At 37.9% G+C, this 19,476-nt stretch overlaps 1 protein-coding gene across 2 annotated transcripts in view; it reads left to right on the top strand.

Moving 5' to 3' along the window:
• The window catches only part of PPP2R5E (protein phosphatase 2, regulatory subunit B', epsilon isoform), a 147,647-nt gene that overhangs the window by 90,954 nt on the left and 37,217 nt on the right, over positions 1–19,476 (top strand). For both annotated transcript variants that reach the window (XM_008576549.1, XM_008576550.1), the window contains exon 4: positions 15,847–15,948. In XM_008576549.1, coding sequence (XP_008574771.1) covers positions 15,847–15,948 — 102 coding nt within the window. The remainder of the gene's footprint in view (positions 1–15,846; positions 15,949–19,476) is intronic.

Raw genomic sequence — 19,476 nt, 5'->3', positions numbered from 1 at the left:
AGACCCCGCATACAGCCCGGTTCCCGCGCGCTGGCGGAGCGAGGGGCGGGCGCAGCACCAAGGGTTGCGATCCCGTTGCCGGTCCCGGTCCGGTACGGGCGCGACACTGAGGGTTGCGGTCCGTTGCCGGACACGAAAAAAAAAAAAGACAAAAAAAAATGATTTTCCATATTTTTTCTCTTACTGTTGATTTTAAACTTACTCTCTGGGAAATTTTATTTTCAGGTCCTTTTTTGGGGAGGACATCCTGTAAATCTGCAGGTGCCTGTGTCTTTATAATTATATATACATTTGTGTATATACTGCCCTTAGACCACCTAACTACATTTTTTCCTGATATACTTGCATATTCATGTTCCTACTATATTAATAATTTACCATTTCTCCTGCAAGATTTTTCTCTTAAGGAATATGACAGGAATTTTAAAGTGTTTAATTTTAATTTCAATGTGTTAAAGGGAGGGTTTTAACTCAGGAAGCAACTGAGCTATTGAGATTGCTATTTGCTTCATTTACAAGCTGTAGTCCCTCTGGCTTAATGTTTTAAAGGTTGTTCAGAGTTTTCAATATACTTAAAATTGTTTGACAGCTGTGACTTGTCTAGCACTGATATATCCAATAATATCTTCTCACTGTAATGAGAGTACTCCCCCTCTGTCTCCACTCCCGCCTACCACTTAACCTACAACCCCCACCCCCCTCATGGCTGGCAGCAGAGTTTTGCAGGATAAGTTATAGTACTGCATTCAAGTTTTGGTTTCTCTTTTCTCCAACCTTTTAATTTAATCTTGAAACTGAAAATGTGGTTTAGAGGTATAAGCAATGTATCTGAAAAAATCTTCTAAGAAAAGGGATGATGAAGTGGCTGGGAAATATTGCCTGTGGTATGTACAAACATGTACAATTGGTTCTTGGATAATCCTACCTCTTGGTGTTAGTTTGTATGGTTTGGTGTCTCTCTACTGAGGAGAGACAGAAATGAGAGAGGGATTTATTGGTTGATTCTCTAAGGAGAAAGCTGGCTACACCACAGTGGTGCACTATTAGCAGGAAAAAGCTGAGAAAAAAAGTGGCCTCAATGTGGAATTCTCAGAGACACTAATGTTTCAGGCAAGGATTTGGCAAGAAAACTATTAGCAGGTCATTTCCAGGAGGGAGTTGGCTGCTGACCAATATTTAAAGCCAAATTTGATCTGTACATGAAACCAAGAAGAAATATGCTGTCCAGTGACTTCTGAGGAGGAAGTTGCCTCTGAAAAGCGGGGAGAAGATAAGGGACTTCTAGAGTAAAAACGCAGTTACACTGATGGATAGAGGGAGGTGGGGGTTAGCTGAGCAGTGGAAAAGGGAAAAGTGGAAGGGTCCTGGCAAAGAGGAGCATTGCTAGGAGGTGATGCTGACACATACAGGAAAGGATGTTTCTGAGTAAAAATAGTACTGCTTAGAGTTACTTAGTAAGTTGGAGAGCAAGTGTATTTTTTAAAAATAAAATAGATAAGCAAGCTGTACTGGAGAATACATTTCCGGACTCTAGGAATGAGGGTAACAAATAGGGAGTGGAGGCTGGGCAGGTGATATTAGGTGCTCCACGGGCTGCTTGGAAGTACTGTACTGTGGAATTGCCCTTCCTGCACAAGGTAAGGCCTTTATGAGAATAAGGGAAAGCACCCTCTGGAATAATAATGCGGGCTTTTCCCTTTTGGGGACTTTTGGTTTTTTCTCTTAAAAAAAATTAGAAAAAATTCGTTAAGCTTAGAAAATGGAGTTTTGCGGGCTTTTCCCTTTTGGGGACTTTTGGTTTTTTCTCTTAAAAAAAATTAGAAAAAATTCATTAAGCTTAGAAAATGGAGTTTTGGGCTGGCCCGGTGGCGAGTGCGCCACTTGGGAGCGCGGTAGCGCTCCTGCCGAGGGTTCGGATCCCATGTGGAGACCAGTTCCCGCTCACTGGCTGAGTGTGGTGCGGGCGCAACACCGAGGGTTGCGATCCCGTTGCCGGTCCCCGGTACGGGCGCGACACCGCGGGTTGCGATCCCGTTACCGGTCAGTAAAAAAGACAAAAAGGGAAAAAAAAAAGAAAATGGAGTTTTGTGTTTGTCCAGCTTCTGAGGACGAAGTTGCCTCTGAGAAGCGGGAAAAAGGTAAAGGACTTCTAGAGTAAAAACGCAGTTACAATGATGGCCCTTAATAACGAAGTAGGGAATCTCTTATATTTTCATCTGGAGATAATAGTAATTATTTGAGGGATAAAATAATCAGAAAGCAGTGGTGCTTAAATGCAAATTTTAAATGTAAGCTAACAGGCTCGGTGGTCCATTCCTGCCCCTGGAGCCCTCTCTTGGTTTCACTGGGAGGAACTTTTATCCACACTCCTGCCTCAGAGTGGCGTATCATATGCAATTCGTTATGAAGCAGTAGTATTGAGGTAAGGAGGAATGTTCAGCTGTGGACAGTCTGTGGTCAGATGTAGGTCAGTGTGTTTTAATTACTCACCAGCTAGCTCAGGGCTTTGTTTCACTAATGAAAGGTCACAGAGACAGAGAGAGACATACAGACACAGAATAAGAGTCAGTGAGTTCATTTTGGCAGTATTTCCTGATTATTTTTAGTGATTTCAAAGGTACCCAATAGCCAGAAACATACATCAGGAACCTCAAGTGTTTTACGTGTTTTCTTTAAAATTCAAAATTCAGGAGGTTTAATTTTTTCCTTTAGCATCAGCTGATTTTGAACCATAAAATGTTCAAAGCGGATGTTCAGAATTTGTCCTCAAAAAAGCCCCATGTTGGTATAGTTTTATCAACATGTGCATTTTGGCTCTGATAGAAATCATTTAATTCACCACTTTTAGTAACTTTCTGGGACTTTGGACTCACAGTCCACAGACAGTGAGATGCGGTAAAGTCCTGGTATCATGTGGCTAGCCTGCGTGTGGGGCGTGAGTGGTTGACTGCAGATGCCAGCAATACGAGGGCCTCTGCTGTATTTATTCTTGCAAGCAGTAAGCTGTGTGACTATTGAGGTGTTTACACCTCTATTTTTGGATTCTAAGATTTAATATCAACAATCTTCACTTTTGGATTCACTGCCACATTTCCGATTTTGGAGAGAGTGCAATATAGTTGTTTCTGTGTGAAATATCATTTCCCTGTGATGGTTTTATGTGGGGACAGCAGTCTCAAGAGATCATTAATTTAACATTACTGTCACCATTTCAGCATGTAAAAAGTTGCCTCTTATTTTGAGCAAAGTTTAATCTTGAAGTAGAAGCCTAATGGGAGTGGAGGGTTCATGGTTGGAATTTGTGGGTAATAACGTGGGGAGACGCAGGGTTGGGTCTAGATTACAGAAGTAGAGGCGAGCTAAGTAGAGGACCTTAGACTTAATCTTGCAGACAGTGAGCAGGGAGTTGTAAGGATTTTTGAATAGGAGGTGAAGTGTAAGTGATACACTCTTCTTTCTCCAGCCCCTACAGAAAAGTTAGTGCTCCTTTAAGGAGGAGTAGACTGGCAGATTTAACCCAAGATGGCTTATGGCAGAGGGGGTTTGTCCTAATCTTGTCAGGTAGGGGCAAAGGAAGAGGAAATGGAGAAGAACATGTAAAGGAACTCCCCATATCCTGTATTTGTTTCCCCATGCTCATCAAAGAAAAGAAAAAAATCACCCATAGCTTCATTATTTAAATTCAATCATTGTTCACATTTTGGCTGATTTCCTCCTAGTCTACTTTTTTATGTGAGTTTTTTCCTCTAATTTAAAAAAAAAATTTAGATATACTTAATACGTAATAAAATATTAAGAACAGGTCTTAGGCAGTGAATGTTCAATGAATTTAACAGTTGTATACACTCATATAATGATTATCCCAAACAAGATCTAGAACAGTGCCATCACTCCAGAAAATTCCCTTTCCTGTTTTTCCTTATTAAATGTTTTTTTCTAATCTTTAAAATTTCTCTAACATTATGATCTAAACAGACTTTCATGTAATAAAATATCTTTAAAAAAATTATTCTAATAGCTGCCTTATAGTTCATTATGTGGATATACCATTGTTTATTGAGCTGTTTTTCCATTTTGGGATATTTAAACGGTTTCCAAATTTCCACTCTTAAAAGTAATACCACCATGAGCACCAAAGAGACATTTGAAATAATAAATAAACCAACTTGTTGACAAATTGAATATAGCAGAAAGAGGAGAGGAAGAGTTAAAGAAAACTTTAAAAGGTCAGAGCAATAGTGAACTCACTGAAAGAATGGGGAAGGTGGGAGAATTCTCTTTTAGGGATATGGGGAGGCCAGTGAAGATGAGACTTGTTTTGACCAGACTGAGTTTGAGATGACAGTGAGATGTCAGAGCTGCTGTGTATGTGACTGGTAGTAATGGAATTAAGGACATCCATATGCTCTGGAAACAGAGGTTATAGTGGAAAAGGGGATAGAGAACTGACTACTGAGAGAAGAGCACCATACCAAGGATTAAATCTTGCTCTTCCCTGAGTTCTAGTGCTGATTCCCCCCCCCCCTTTTTTAGATTTATGTACTTGTTTATTGAATGAAATGACAATTTGGTGAACAGTCATTTGAATTCTGTATTCAGTATCCCCAGATCCCGACCGTGCTTTACTCTTCTATTTTGCTTCCTACTAAGACCTGCTAATGTGGTTGGTGCTAATTCTGAGAAAGAAGACTGATGTGGAGGTCTCTCATTTTACATTGGCTCAGATTAGAGCAGCTGCCATTTGGTTTTCTTGCTGTTCTACAGGACCCTTTCCCACTAAAAAGGGATTGACATTTTTGCCTAAGAAAATTAAATTATTTGAATAAGCAGAAGTTAACTGGAGAATGTATGAAATAATTTAATAGGAAATAATAGCTAGCTTTTGAGTAAATAGGGTGGATTGAACACATGCCTATGTTTACTTCCCTTATCCCTTGAAATTCACCAAAATTACTAAAAAGAAAGAAAACACAAGAACAAAGCAAAATAGAGAGGAGATCTAAGAATCTACATTTTGGAAGCTAGAAGTCAAATGAACTGGTGGTCATTACCTTGGTGATTCAGAGAAAGCTGAATCCAAAGCAGCAGCAAAGGAAGTCTAGAAGTAGCCACCTCACACCATGTTAACTTCAAGAAAGTTCAGAAAGATACCTCTCAAAGTAAGAGTGCGTGGGACTGAAAACAGGAGATTTACTGCAAAGTCTGTTTAAGAAGTAGCTAGAATTCCTGATCCTCACACCATGTTAACTTCAAGAAAGTTCAGAAAGATACCTCTCAAAGTAAGAGTGCGTGGGATTGAAAACAGGAGATTTACTGCAAAGTCTGTTTAAGAAGTAGCTAGAATTCCTGATCCCACCTAATTTCCCCAAAACTAGGTAGCTGGGTGATTGCTGTTCCCAAATCCCAGCAAAAGACAGAAGGTTTATTCTCTGGAGAGGCTAAATTGGAGAAAACCTGGGATTAAGGACATTAGGCTGAGAGCAGTATCTTTTTGGAAAGTAAGGGACCGTCCTAAGTGGGAAGATCTTCAGCCCTCTTCCCACTCACCTCTCAGATAATGTTTGCCCTCTAGTCAAGAGATAGAGGATTCTCTGGAGAATCCGCCAAACCCAAGAGAAAGGCCTAAAGACTCAAATTAAAGGGGAGTTCTTAGGGGAATGAAAGGGTGATGGTGGAGGGGAATTAGCCTAGCCCGTCTTACTACAGGCAGTTTCACTAGTGCCTCCCTCTCCTACAGAACCCTCATTGTAAATATATGTGGCACTGTGGTTACGAGCACAGACTTTCTGGGTTTGAGTACTCTCTTCTGACACTATCTCAACATTAATACCATTAGTTAGTTTTGCCCGATTTTGGACTTATGTAAATGGAATAAAAAATATATATATATTTTTGGAGTCTGATTTCTTTCCCTCAACATTACATATATGAGATGCAGCCAACTTGTTATGAATAGATGTAGTTTATTCATTTTCATGGCTATATAACATTTCGTTATATGCATATATTACTGTTTATTTATCTTTTCCACTGTTTAATAAACATTTAGGTTTTTTCCAGTTTGGGGTTATTATGAATTCTGCTTCTATGAACTTTCTTATACTAGTTGGCATTAGTGATCACTGTACATGGAGGGAGCCCAGCTCAAATGTCTTTCTCTTGGATTTTTCTTTCTTTTTTTCCCTCAGTCTCTTCTCTTTTCCTATCTTTGTGACGTCTCTGGCATCTGACAAACATGCAACAGGTCAAGGAGATTGGAACAGAAGACAAAGTCCTTTCCTTCACTCACTTTCTCTCTTTTGTCCCCTTGTAATGAAATGTTGACATATTCCTCAAAACCATACCTCATACAAGGGATCTTCAAAAAGTTTATGGCAAGATTTGTATTATTTTTCAATTCTTTTTTTCCACAAACTTTTTGAGGTACCTTCATATTTACATTTGATCTGTATTCAAATTCTCTGTTCTGGATCTCTTGTGGACAATTTTCTTTCTTTCATATAGTTGGCAGTGCTCTATTCCTTCTAGAAACTCAACATCTAAAAGGACGAAATTATTTGCAAAAACAGTACATGTTAAATCTAGTTATACCAATTCATCATTACAATTATCAACTAAATACTCCTACTATCACCAATAACAGCAATAGCAACAACAATGAAAACAGATTTTTTTTTTTTGATCAGTGTAGATCTGTATGGTGTATATACGCACTAGAGTGAAAAACAGATACTCGATAAAGGAAATATAAATGAGAACGATGTCTTCCTGTGAGTTAGGAAAATGCCCAAGGTTTCTATTACTTCTAATATTGTCTTTTGCATGTGGCATATATTTTAAAACTCTAATTGAGCAATATATGTTTTTAAGCTTTTTTGTTGTTGTTATTCCCTTTCTTCAATTGCCTGTTAAGCTTCTTTTTATCATTTTAAGATATTTCTTCTGCCTCACTTCAGAAATTAGGTTGAATAGAATAGTTTCTATGTCCTAGAAAGCCTGGCTAATACAGATTTAAAGTATGACAGTGAATGTGTAGCAATAAGGTTGTGATCACTCCCTTTTAAAATCTCCTTTTAAATCCTCTTCTAGATTTCTGGATGTTATAAAACAAACCTCACAACTGTCACAAATGCATGTTTCTTAGTTGTTCATAGTGCACTCTGGTTCAGTGCATGTTTTCTCAAAGGTATAGAGCTTTGTCCACAAGTGTGGCTTTATGATAAAAATGTGGACAGCCTTGCTGGAGTGGCTTGACCACACCCACGTGTTACAATATTTCAGATAGTCCTGATTGTGTTGCTGACACCTGCACTTGTGATAAACAAAGGAATTGTAGAGATTGTTTTAGCTCGAATCGTATTTAACGCAAGTGAACATGTTTGGAATAATAACTTATGAAAATTCTTTTCTGAAAGTTATAATTATATTGATAATATTGCACGGCAGTGACAGTTGCATACATATTTAATGTATTAGAGAATAAAGTTAGCTCTGCAGTGGATGGCCCATAGGAAATTGTCAAATTGGTTTAATTTAATTTCCACTGCTTAGAATTGGGTGCTAAGGACATGCCTTTATGCTAGAATAAGGGATTTTAATGGTTTCACAAGTTCAGATAACTTTTCAGTAGTTATATATTACATGTGACTAGTTCATTCACATAGATAGCGAGGTTTAATAGAGACCGATTTTTAGCCTGAAGTGCAAACTAAAGTAGATTTATTATAGTAATTAAAAGATGTAGTTTGGCTTTAGAAACAAATTATGATTGAGGGCCGGCCCGGTGGCGCACTGCTACAGTGTGCCGCTTGGGAAGTGCAGCGGCGCTCCCGCCGAGGGTTCGGATCCCACATACAGACCGGTTCCCGCTCACTGGCTGAGCGAGGTGCGGGCGCAACACCGAGGGTTGCGATCCTGTTGCCGGTCCCGGTCCGGTACGGGCGTGACACTGAGGGTTGCGATCCGTTGCCGGACACGAAAAAAGACAAAAAAGGAAAAAAAAAAAAAAAAAGAAACAAATTATTGATTGAACAAATTGCCAATGAATTAAATGAAGTGCTAATTGAAAGCTTAAAAGTTTTGCCATTTGTTTCTAAAGAGGGTTGCGATCCGTTGCCGGACACGAAAAAAGACAAAAAAGGAAAAAAAAAAAAAAGAAACAAATTATTGATTGAACAAATTGCTAATGAATTAAATGAAGTGCTAATTGAAAGCTTAAAATTTTTGCCATTTGTTTCTAATCAAAGTATTAGCTTAAAAGATATTTATCTGCTCTAAGTCCCTTGAACGTAATTAAAAATGCTTTGGGATTTTTCTCCCTGTTTTGATTTATCAATAATTATTTATCTGTAATTACTTTAAAGGAGTTGAAGGTCAGGTTTGAAAGGTTCTTTATCATAAGAACCATTAACAATTCTTAAATTTGGTGTTGCCAAAAGTAACTTGACATTATACATATGTTTTTTATTATTTATTGTTTTTATGTTAGCATAGTTTGTTAGAATTTTAGTTCTTATTCTCCAAGTTGAATAAGCCAAATTCTAGTATGTTTGAAAATAGTCTTATGTGTTCACATGTCTGATTTAGAGATTTAAAGTGAGATTTGCTTACATTTGTATTTTGGATGTAGTGTTTTTAAAAATGGCATCCATGGTAAAATATTAGTGAACCACTGTGAGATTTGTCTGTTTTCTTTCAAGATACAGTTTTATGATATCTGCTTACATTCACCTTTTGTGCAAACATAAAATATGGGAATAATGCTTCATGACCTAGTTTCAACATTGCTACTGGGTCCTCCATCTGGTTGTAAACGCTAGATTAAATAATTTTGGTTTCTTTTCAATACATGATGGACTGTTGAATGAAACAACAAACAATGAATAAATAAACTTGATGAAAAAACCCAGGGATATCATCAAAATTGTTACGTGCGTGAGGTCTTAAGGTGAATAGTGCTACAGAAATAATGGCAATTTCAGTTTGCTCAAATATTCTCTACTTAACATCATTCATATAGTCCTTTTTTGGTTAGAAGACTTATTTTTTAGACGTAATCTCAAGAAAATTCATTTTATAGCTCTGATACCATTATTTTTGCATTTATAGTTGATATGCTTGCAGTATTGAATAATCGTATGGAATTATAGCTTCATAGATACAAGGGGAAAAACATTCTTGAGGTCAACTACTTCATCTGCTTTTACCCAAGAAAGACGATACCCATCATCTAGAAAATATATTATATAGCATGGAGAAGATGATTTAAGTTGACTTGTTATACTGTTGCACAAGTAGTTCCCTGATCACATTATATGCCTGGTTTACTGGAGCCTTCAATATGAATAGTGCTAACAAATATATAACTAAAGCAAATTCAGAGTATTTATTTTTTAAAAAATAACTTACGTTCTATTTTGTTCGGTATTAATCTTTGCAGATGTTTAGTGAATAGCTACGAGGAGCTAGCCACACTGTTCTTTTATAATGTGCTAGATATTTGCTAGTCATTTCCCTTAACAATAACAAAATCTCAACTGAAATCATGGTGGAAAATTAGTAGTTTCTGTGGACATAAAGGGTTTGGAGATAATAAATCACTTTTCTACAGTAATTTAAACAACTATTTAAAAATATTAACAGTTGTATTTTGCTACTGCAAGTCAAAAAGTAATAAGTTGTTTAATAAAAAACTGATAAAAATATGCCTAAACATTTTTTCCTGTTTTGCTTATTAGGCTACGAACTGTTTGTAGTCTCCTCTTTTATATTAGGCCAAGACTTTGACATTTATTTTTTTGCACCATAGTTACCAGTAGTCAGCAGATAACTAAAGCACTGAAAACAACAACAAAAACAGAGCAACTAGGCCCTCAAAGCAAGTAGCCATGTGGTCCTAGGCCCAGCTTGAAGCAGTAGATCCCCTTCAGTAGAAGTTCTTAATTAATATTAGTGTTATTTTAGGGTTGTCAGATTTAGCAAATCAAAATATAGGCCACTTAGTTAGTTTGAATTTCAGACAAACAATAAATATATTTTTGTATCTGAAATTCAGATTTAACTGGTGTCCTGTATTTTATTTGGCAGCCTTCGTCATTTCCATTTATTGTGTATTACATGCCAGGCATTCAGAGATGATTCTTTACGGGCTCAAAAATCTAATTGGAGGAGACAAGAAAAAGGGATGAACAAGAGGAAGAGGAACACCAGAGAGGAAACATTACAATAATCAAGAGTTTTGATGCTGGGGGTCTGAACCAGCAAAGAGATTGTCATAGTTCCTTGTTAATACTAAGCAAGATCATCAGCTTATTTAGACTTGAATGTCTACAGATAGGTAAACAGTGCCCACGGGTGCCTTTGAGTGGCAACAGCATGACAAAAACCTAAGAATGAGATGATGGGAAAGGAAGGATGAGAAAATGAGAGAGTAATAAAAATCATAAAAGAAATGGGGATGGGGAAAATCAGAGGAAAAAGAAATAATGATGTCAGGTCCATCCCTGGTGGGGTGTGGATGGAGATATGTGCGCCATGGCACTTTGTGACCTTGGAAATTCACAAGCTCTTTGCACCTCAGTTACCTTATTTGTAAGATGAAGGGGCTGGATGAGATAGTCTCTACATGATTTGATTCTAAAAGCTACTCAGTGGAGGCACTAATCCTAGGGTTTTTATCTTTTAAGAAGGGTTATCCAGGTTTTAACAGCCACTCTTCCCATCCCTTAGCCTTGCTTTCTGTCCTTTATAACCACTTTTTGGGGGCCAGGCCAGTGCCTTCAAGCCTTTATTTTGATTCCAACATGTGTTTATTATAATGTCTTTGGAATGAAAATAAAGATAGTGTCTTAAACTTTTTTTCTTTAACTGAAACTGTATAGATTAAAATAGTTGAAAAATTAATCCTACTAATATACTTAAAAATTTTTTTTGTTTATTTTTGATTATCTGTTCCTGAATGAATACATTAGAATACTTAGGGCTACAGTCTCATATATTTTAATACATTATAGAGGCAATACCTGAATGCATTTTAATCTAGCCACACAGACTCTTTACAAAACTGCTGTGTGGTAGGGAGTGATGCTGGTGGTTAGTTGTGGTTATGATACATTTGCATAAGCAGGCACCTGCTGTTACCTATTTAATAATCCATTTAACCTGGGACTATAAATCAAAAGTGACTGCCATAAAGGAAGATTTAACTACTTAGGATCTTGGAAGTCTTTTGAAAATCTGATGAAGGCAACTGGCCCTTTTCCCAAATTGCACTCACAGACAAACTGTTGCAGATGAATTGGGGAATTTAGAGACCCCCACCTCCCCCCCACCCCTGCTGACCATCCATAGATGACCCAATTTTATTTTATTTATTTATGGCTGGACAGTGCGGGGATCCAAACCTTTGACCTTAATGTTACAAGGCTGTACTCTAACGAACAGAGCTAACCAGCCAGCCCCTAGAGGACCTGATTTTAAATTCATGATTTTGGAGCTCAAATGTAGAGTTAAACTGGTTCATTCCATTCAATCCTTCATTCATGAGCTAAGCTCTAAGGCATTGTGGGAAGCTCTGATTTTTAATTCTCTTGATAGCAATAGTTTTGTATAAATAAATTCAAGAGCCCATTTTCATCTTGAAATAAAAGGCATAACTCACATACTGTATGTCTCTAATGCTTTTTAAATATTTAGGACTTATTTGGGGTGTCCCAAGAGGAATAATAGCAACTACCTAGTTTATCATCCATATTCTTCTCACTTAATACAGCTTTTAATTTCCCTTTAGTTATCCATTTACATTCTTATCTTTATAATTATAGTCATACAGTTTTCAGTTGCCTTCCCACCTAAATCTTTACTTACAAACTTTTTTATGTGTTTTCATGAGGACACTATCTTTAATGCTGCCCAGTAGTCTATTGAATCGATGTACTTTTCTGATGCTGAATGTAAAGTTTATTTCCAGTTTTACACTTTTTGGAGAATGTCGCAAATAACAGCTTTAAGTAGCCTTTTCAGTCTTGTCTTGGATTAGTTTCTTAGGGTAGAGTCTCAAGAATGGGAGTAAAGGTTTATTCATTTATGACATTTTTATTAAGCATCTACTATGTGCCAGTCTGAATCAAAGACTTGGCTTTCTCCATGACCCTTGATATGCTTTGCCCTTCTTTCCCAATGTGCTACAGAACTACTTCATCAGTCCATTCAGCTCTGAATTGTCCAGCCCAACAGATGTGTGCTTCTCCATTCCTCATCTGGCAAATATTTAGTAGATTATATAAAGCATGGTAAGGAAGGTAAATCTGGAGAAATGACAGTATATAGCTAAATGAGATGTATGTACCTTTAGGCTACTATTGTTGGGATTATTTACACAGCTCAGCCTTCTTTTGATGTGATAACTGAGAGATGAAGCTTTGACCAAATCAGTGGATTAGAACACTGTATAGGGTTAAACATCCTTATAAGTGACCTAGATTTATTTAAATCACCTAGAAAACTTTAAATTGAGATTTGGTTAAAGTAAAACCACAATACACAGCTTTATTAATGTGTCCAAACTTTTATTTTGTGAATATTTATGGAATGCCTAGTATGAGGGTACTTCAAAAGGTTCATAAGAAGATTCATTTTATCTTTTAATTCTGTTTTTCCACGAACTTTTTGAAGTACCCTTATGTATGCTAGGAAAACAAATGTGTTGCATATTCTTGATTAGTTCTTGGTTAGTGGGGAGAGACAAACAAACATGTAAACAGATAGTTGCTGCAGCTTATGGTGGGCACTGAAAGAGAGTTTATATGTCCAGGATTACAGAGGAGAAATCTCTGTGTCTCTTTACTCAGATATTTTACTATAGAGAAGCCATTTTTTCTTTCCTTTCATGGTTTACTTTCACATCTTGGAAGAGGAAAAAAACTTGTTCAAGAGGACAGTAAATATAGATGACTTAATTGGAATGAAAACTCAACTCAATTTTTGAAATGCATGTATAGTTTAACAAAGATTTAAAATTGAGTCATTAAAGGACTTTCGTCCTTGTGAATTGCTATATGGCTGGCTGGTTGGAGAGAAGTCACAGGTCGATGGTTATCTGAAAAGTCACTAGTTTCTTCGTAAAAATAATTTCTTATAATTGTTGGAAGGGACAAAAACTGTGCATGCTGTAATACATATTCTAATATGATCATTTTTTTTTTCTGTCATCTAAGCTAAAGAGCAAAAGAGTTGTTCTACCTACTCTTCTAGAACACTGTGGAGATCTGACAGCCTGGGCTCAGCTGTAACTCTGCTGGTTACTAGTTGTAACCTTGGAGCTTAGCAACACCTGTGCTTCTATTTCCTCAATGGTAATTGGTGATAATAATAGTACACACTCTGTAGGGCTGTCAAATCCAGTGGATACTGCTCTGTGCTCATCTGAGCCAGCCTTCAACCTCTGAGCAGCATTTACTGCTGTTGACCTCTTACTTCTTCTTAAAACACTCTTCTCTCTTATTTCCTGAGACCCCAAATTCCAGTTCTTTTCTTCTACCTCCTTTTCCTTTTTATTTGCTCTTGTTGGCTCTTCTTCTTCTACTTGATTTGTAAATGTTAGGCCCTTTCCCTTCTTTCTATTTATTCCTTTCCATGACAATCCTTTACTCCCATGGCTTTCAATATCGTCTGTATGCTGATGAGTCCTTATACAAGGGTACTTCTTCAAAAAATTCATGGAAAGATTTGTATTTTTTAAATTACATTTCCCACTAAAAAAAAACCACTTTTTTTTTTTTTTGACTGGTAAGGGGATCATAATCCTTGGCTTGGTGTTGTCTGTACCACGCTCAGCCAGTGAGCGAACTGGCCATCCCTATATAGGATCTGAACCTGTGGCGTCGGCGCTATCAGCACCGCACTCTCCTGAATGAGCCAAGGGGCTGGCCCTCCCACAAAATTTTTGAAGTACCCTCGTATGTCTCCAGTCCTGACCTGTCCAGCTGAGAGACCCAGATTCATATGTCTAATTGTTCCCTAGATATTGCTCCTTTAACACATTTTGTAACTAGATCTCTGGGTCTCTCCACCAAAACAAGCAAGCAAAGAAAGAAACCTTTTCTCTTTCCCAGTCATCTCCATCTTGGTAAATGGCCCCAAATCTATGACTCATCCTTGAGTCTTTCCTTCCCTTCACCCTGTACATCCGAGCCAGCAGTGAGTACTACCTCCAGAATATATTTCTAATCAGTCTATTTCTGTCTGTCTTGTCTGCCACCATTCTAGTCCAAGCCAACATCATCAACATCATCTCTTGCCACGTTCACAGCCTTCACCTTTTCCCTTTCCTGTCTATTCTATACATAGCTACCAGAGTGATTTTTTTTAAAGTGAAAATCAGATCATGTCACTTGCCCTGTTTAAGATCCACTAATGGCTTCCCATTGCACTTAAAGTAACATCTAATTTACTTCCCATACACATCTGAACTCAGTTTCCAAAGGTAGGAAATGGTGATATTTATGACTTTAACTAGAATATAAGCTCCATGAAGGCACAGATTTTTATATGCTTTGTTCACTACCATTTTCCCAGTGTCTAGAATAGTGTGTGCACATAATAGACTATTAATAAATATTTGTTGAGTTGAATAACCACATTCAGGTTATATAGGACCCCCAAGGCCTTTCTTCTTTTCTTTTTCAGAGCAGCATATTATAGCTCAGTATTTTCTGCATTACATAGAAAGTCCAGCAGATGCTTCTGCCTTTCTTTTTCCCTTCTCACCGTGTACACATATTCCCCTCCTACTTGCCCTTCCCCCACTTTTGTCCTTCAGATCTGAGGATATGTTTGGATCATTAGGAGAAGATGGGTGAGTAAGTAGGGTAAGAAATAGAATAGAAATTGAAAAGGAACCCTGAGAATAGTACCAAACAGCATTTTAAAAATAAGTATTTCACTATAGAAATCTTTATATATAGAAGTAATAGATATTATAATGAATCCTCATCTCTTCATCACCCAGTTTCAACAGTTGTCAGCTTATGTCCATTCTTTGAGGAACTGGCATTTAATTTGGATATTGCCTGTGGTAAAGGAATGCCTAGTTTATAGAGGTGTTTTTGTTTTTGTTTTTGTTTTAAAAAAAAAGATGACTGGTAAGGGGATCTTACCCCTTGACTTGGTGTTGTCAGCACCACACTCTCCCAAGTGAGGTAACTGGTCATCCCTATATAGGGATCCGAACCCGTGGCTTTGATGTTATCAGCACCACACTCTCCCAAGTGAGCCAAGGACCGGCCCTATAGAGGTTTATATCACAGGTATATCTTACTCTGGGCATCATGACTATTTTGGAAAACCAACTGAGGACAGATTATGTATAATTTTAAGGATGTTAAAAAGGTTCTGAAATATCTTTTCTGATTGGTTTTTTGTGAATGCCTGTAATTTCACCAAATTTCAACCATAAATTTGCAAATTATGAATAAGCCTCAAAAGGGAAGTACATGAAGCCCATTAGCAGTTATTTATAAATTGTGTAAATTGATTAATTAGAAGCATGCTTGACTGGTAAATAACCAAGAGCAGGCTTTGATGGAAGGTGTAAAATCATGGGGGCCTAGGGTGGAGATGACCGAATAAGGGCAAGGAATAGTGTTCAGAGGATAGGAAGATGCTGCTTTGCTACTTTCCAGCTTTGTCTAGAGGTGGTCCTGGCCTCAGTGCCTCTAGGTCCTTATTCCACTTTGGTGGTGCTCCCCATCCACTATCATCTGAGTTCCCTTTGGCTGGCCACAAGGACCTCATGTAAGGCTGCTCAGAAGGTGCTTCCAGCTAACTCTGCTGCTTGTTTATTTTTAGGTATCTTGCAATATATTCAGAACTCTCCCTCCTAGTGACAGCAATGAATTTGATCCAGAAGAAGATGAACCTACCCTTGAGGCATCGTGGCCACACTTACAGGTACTTTGAACTACCATTTGTTGCAAAGGAAAGATCCATTAACTCAGCTGATTACCATGGGAATTCCTTGAAGGCCTTTATTCACCAAGAAATCAAATTAAAGTACAGTAATGGAAAACTGGAGAATGCTTTTTATGTTTCTTACTCTTGATAATTAGAATGCCAATAGAATAAAATAATGTTTCAGTGCAATGCTTTAATGTCATCCCTGCCTACCCTCTTGCCCCCACCATGTTGCGTGTGTAGCCAGCAGTTCTTTTTTTTTTGTGAGGGCTTCTTTGTGATCCTGCCCACTGGAGTCTCAAATAAGAACAGAACTATTTTCACATTAATATTATTAGTTGGATGTGATTAGGTCACAGAATACATATCTCATTTTTAGCAGTAGGTACCCTGAGGACTTTGTGTGCCTGTCTTCATGATAATCACAGTTGTGCTTCTTCAGTGTAGAAGGGCACAAGCAAACTGCAATAGCTATTTCTTTCACAGTGTCATAGGAAGAGCAGCAGCTGAGAGAAAGCTTGGGTGAAAGACAATTTTGTCCTCTTGCATTGAGAAGGCCAGGTTTTCTGATCATACACAAGTGCCTAGACAGATTGGGGTGTCACTGCATTTCTTTTCCCAGAGTTGGGCCCATCCGTGTTGTATTTACTTACACATACTGGTCAGTTTCCAGTTCCTTCTTTCCTGGCTGACTTCTCTCAAGCCCAACATTTCTCAAAAAAGTAGAACAAAGAAGTTTGAATGTATTGAACCCCAAAGCCATCTTTCTATCGAGCCAGAATGTCCTCAACGGCTGGGTGACAAATAGCAAGGAGGAAAGGGATGAAAGAGAAGGAATATAACCTTGTACATCTTTACTCCTAGGCAGAAACCACTGCATCTGTGTAGAAGTGTGCTCACGGGTTACTAGTTGACTTTTTGAAGAGTAAAAAACTATGTAAGCAGGGAGATACAGCCTAGAGATAATCTTAAGTTTTATTTATTTTTTCCCCACTTCAGAGTTTTTGACATAAATTTTCAAATTTGCCTGTCCTGCTTTGGCAACTCAAAGTTGCTGCAGATATACATGTATGCTATTTCCCCTAGTTATATAGAGAGCTTTTGGGGGCTCTGTTTTCTCAACTCTTAACTCAAGCATGTTATGCATATGTATTCCTGCTACCAGTGCCCAAACTGGGTAAATTAGTTGAAACACACTGTATTTGATTTACTGTCTTAGATGTTTGATTTTTTTTTAAATGCCAGATATACTATCTGCAATCTAAACAATGTATAAAACTATTTGTGCTTTTTATAGGTATAACCCAGCTTGTGACAAAATCCAAAAAAATAACCTTTTTGAGTTGTGGGCTTCTTGTCATGTCTTATTCTTAATGCTTGGCACCAGTTCATTGAATTACAATTTAGTCTGGAAAAACTTAAAAAAAAAAAAAAAAAAGACAGTCTCCTCAGGCAAGTCCCATATCTTATGGTGGAAAAGACAGGGAGAAAGGTGTCTTCAAAACTTCAATTTATTGTCTTCTCTACATCCTAAAGAAGATACAATAGACCAGTATAGCTATTCGCAAGAGCTTTTTGAATTTTCTAAATCACAATCACCATAGATATAAATTTCCCATAAAGTACAATAAAATTTAACTCAATATTTCAGTTAATCTTTCCTGTATTTATTTAATGACTATATAAAATACTGGACCAAATTAATTTCTGAAGCTATTAAGCTAAATTCTGCCACCAAAAAACTAATTTACACTGTCATTATTGCAGGAATATTAACCATTACATAGTTCACCTGAGATCCTAAAACCAAAGCAAAAGTGAAGAATGGTGCCCTTCTTGGGTGTAAAGACCTGTGCCCTTTTGGGTATAAAGTCACAAATTATATTACAAAATGGCTGGTTTCATCTGTGTTGACATCCTGTTCAAGCCTATAATCCTTCTCATCCCTTCTTTAGATCAGGGGGAAATATGACTAATGCTGGATTAGGTGAAGGAAACTTACTCTTAAAATTCACAAATCAACCTAGTAAAGGCCTGGCCAGTGGACACACTATCGCCTTCACCATCTGTTGCTTTGTGGGTGTCTTTGTACAGGCTCCTGATTTGTCTCAAGAGTCCTGTGTTTCCTTTGTCTATTCTCACTGAACTCATTGAACATTTAAGGAATCTCTTTTTCTGTTCATGACAGGTCATTCATGTCATAGTCACCCATCACTAAACTCAACATTTTACTTTTTAATTGATCCATCAAATCTATTTATCTGACCAAAACACCTTTTCACTTTTTCTTAACTACATAATTAGCTGTGTGCTTACTCTTCTGGACCACATTTTGCAAGGAAGCAAAGTGTGAATATCTGACAAGAGTAGAGAACAACAAAATTATGCTGAGATGTGATTGGTGGGTGGTTGGCTAGGCTTGTTGCTCAACTGATTGTTCCTGCATACCTCCTCTTTGACTCAAATTTGTGGCCCACACAAAATTACTGACTGTAACAAACCATGGATCTTTGGGGATTTAAAAATAGAAAAAAGGATATTAAATTCACTATGTTTTTAGTTCAAATATGTCATAGGGTCTACTGTATGTGTGTTATTTGATCTTTTCTATTATCTGTATTGGTATCCTTTACACTGGCATCACATTGTTACCATGGCTATCATTTATGTATGTTATCAAATCTGGTCTGTCTTTCTAGTAGAAAACAATTTTGCACTACTTATAATTAAGGAATCATTTTTTTTTTTTCCTTTTTGTCCTTTTTCGTGTCCGGCAACGGATCGCAACCCTCAGTGTCGCGCCCGTACCGGACCGGGACCAGCAACGGGATCGCAACCCTCGGTGCTGCGCCCACACCTCACTCAGCCAGTGAGCGGGAACCGGTCTGTATGTGGGATCCGAACCCTCGGCGGGAGCGCCACTGGGCCGGCCATAAGGAATCATTTTTAATGTTTTACACTTGAGACTGAAAAACAGGAATGCTAAAATCTTTTTACTCATGTTCTTGGAGAACTCACTTAGGTGACCTTGAAAAGTAATTTATCCTTCCCAGCCCCTAATCTTTCCCTTTACAAACTTAAGGGAGATTTTTGATTCTGAGATAAAAATCTGTCTCTTAAGTGCAGAAAATATTTATGCTTTTTAATAAATGTGTCTTAAGTGTTTCCACCAAACCATTTAAAACCATAACTGCTTTCAAGGGATGAGAGGGAAAAGATCACTTTGCCAGTCCCACTGGGAAGCCCTGCCAGCTCACAAGTCAGTCTTGGAAGATGTGAATCTCTGGGCCGGCCCGGTGGCGCACTGCTACAGTGTGCTGCTTGGGAGCGTGGCGGCGCTCCCGCCGAGGGTTCGGATCCCACATACAGACCGGTTCCCGCTCACTGGCTGAGTGAGGTGTGGGCGCAGCACCGAGGGTTGCGATCCCGTTGCTGGTCCCGGTCCGGTACGGGCGCGACACTGAGGGTTGCGATCCGTTGCCGGACATGAAAAAAGACAAAAAAAAAAAGGAAAAAAAAAAAAAG

The sequence above is a fragment of the Galeopterus variegatus genome, unplaced genomic scaffold (assembly GCF_000696425.1).
Source record: "Galeopterus variegatus unplaced genomic scaffold, G_variegatus-3.0.2 Scaffold1366, whole genome shotgun sequence".
Classification (NCBI taxonomy): Eukaryota; Metazoa; Chordata; class Mammalia; order Dermoptera; family Cynocephalidae; genus Galeopterus; species Galeopterus variegatus.
The sequence above is the reverse complement of the archived record's forward strand: the minus strand, read 5'-3'. Positions and strand labels throughout refer to the sequence as shown.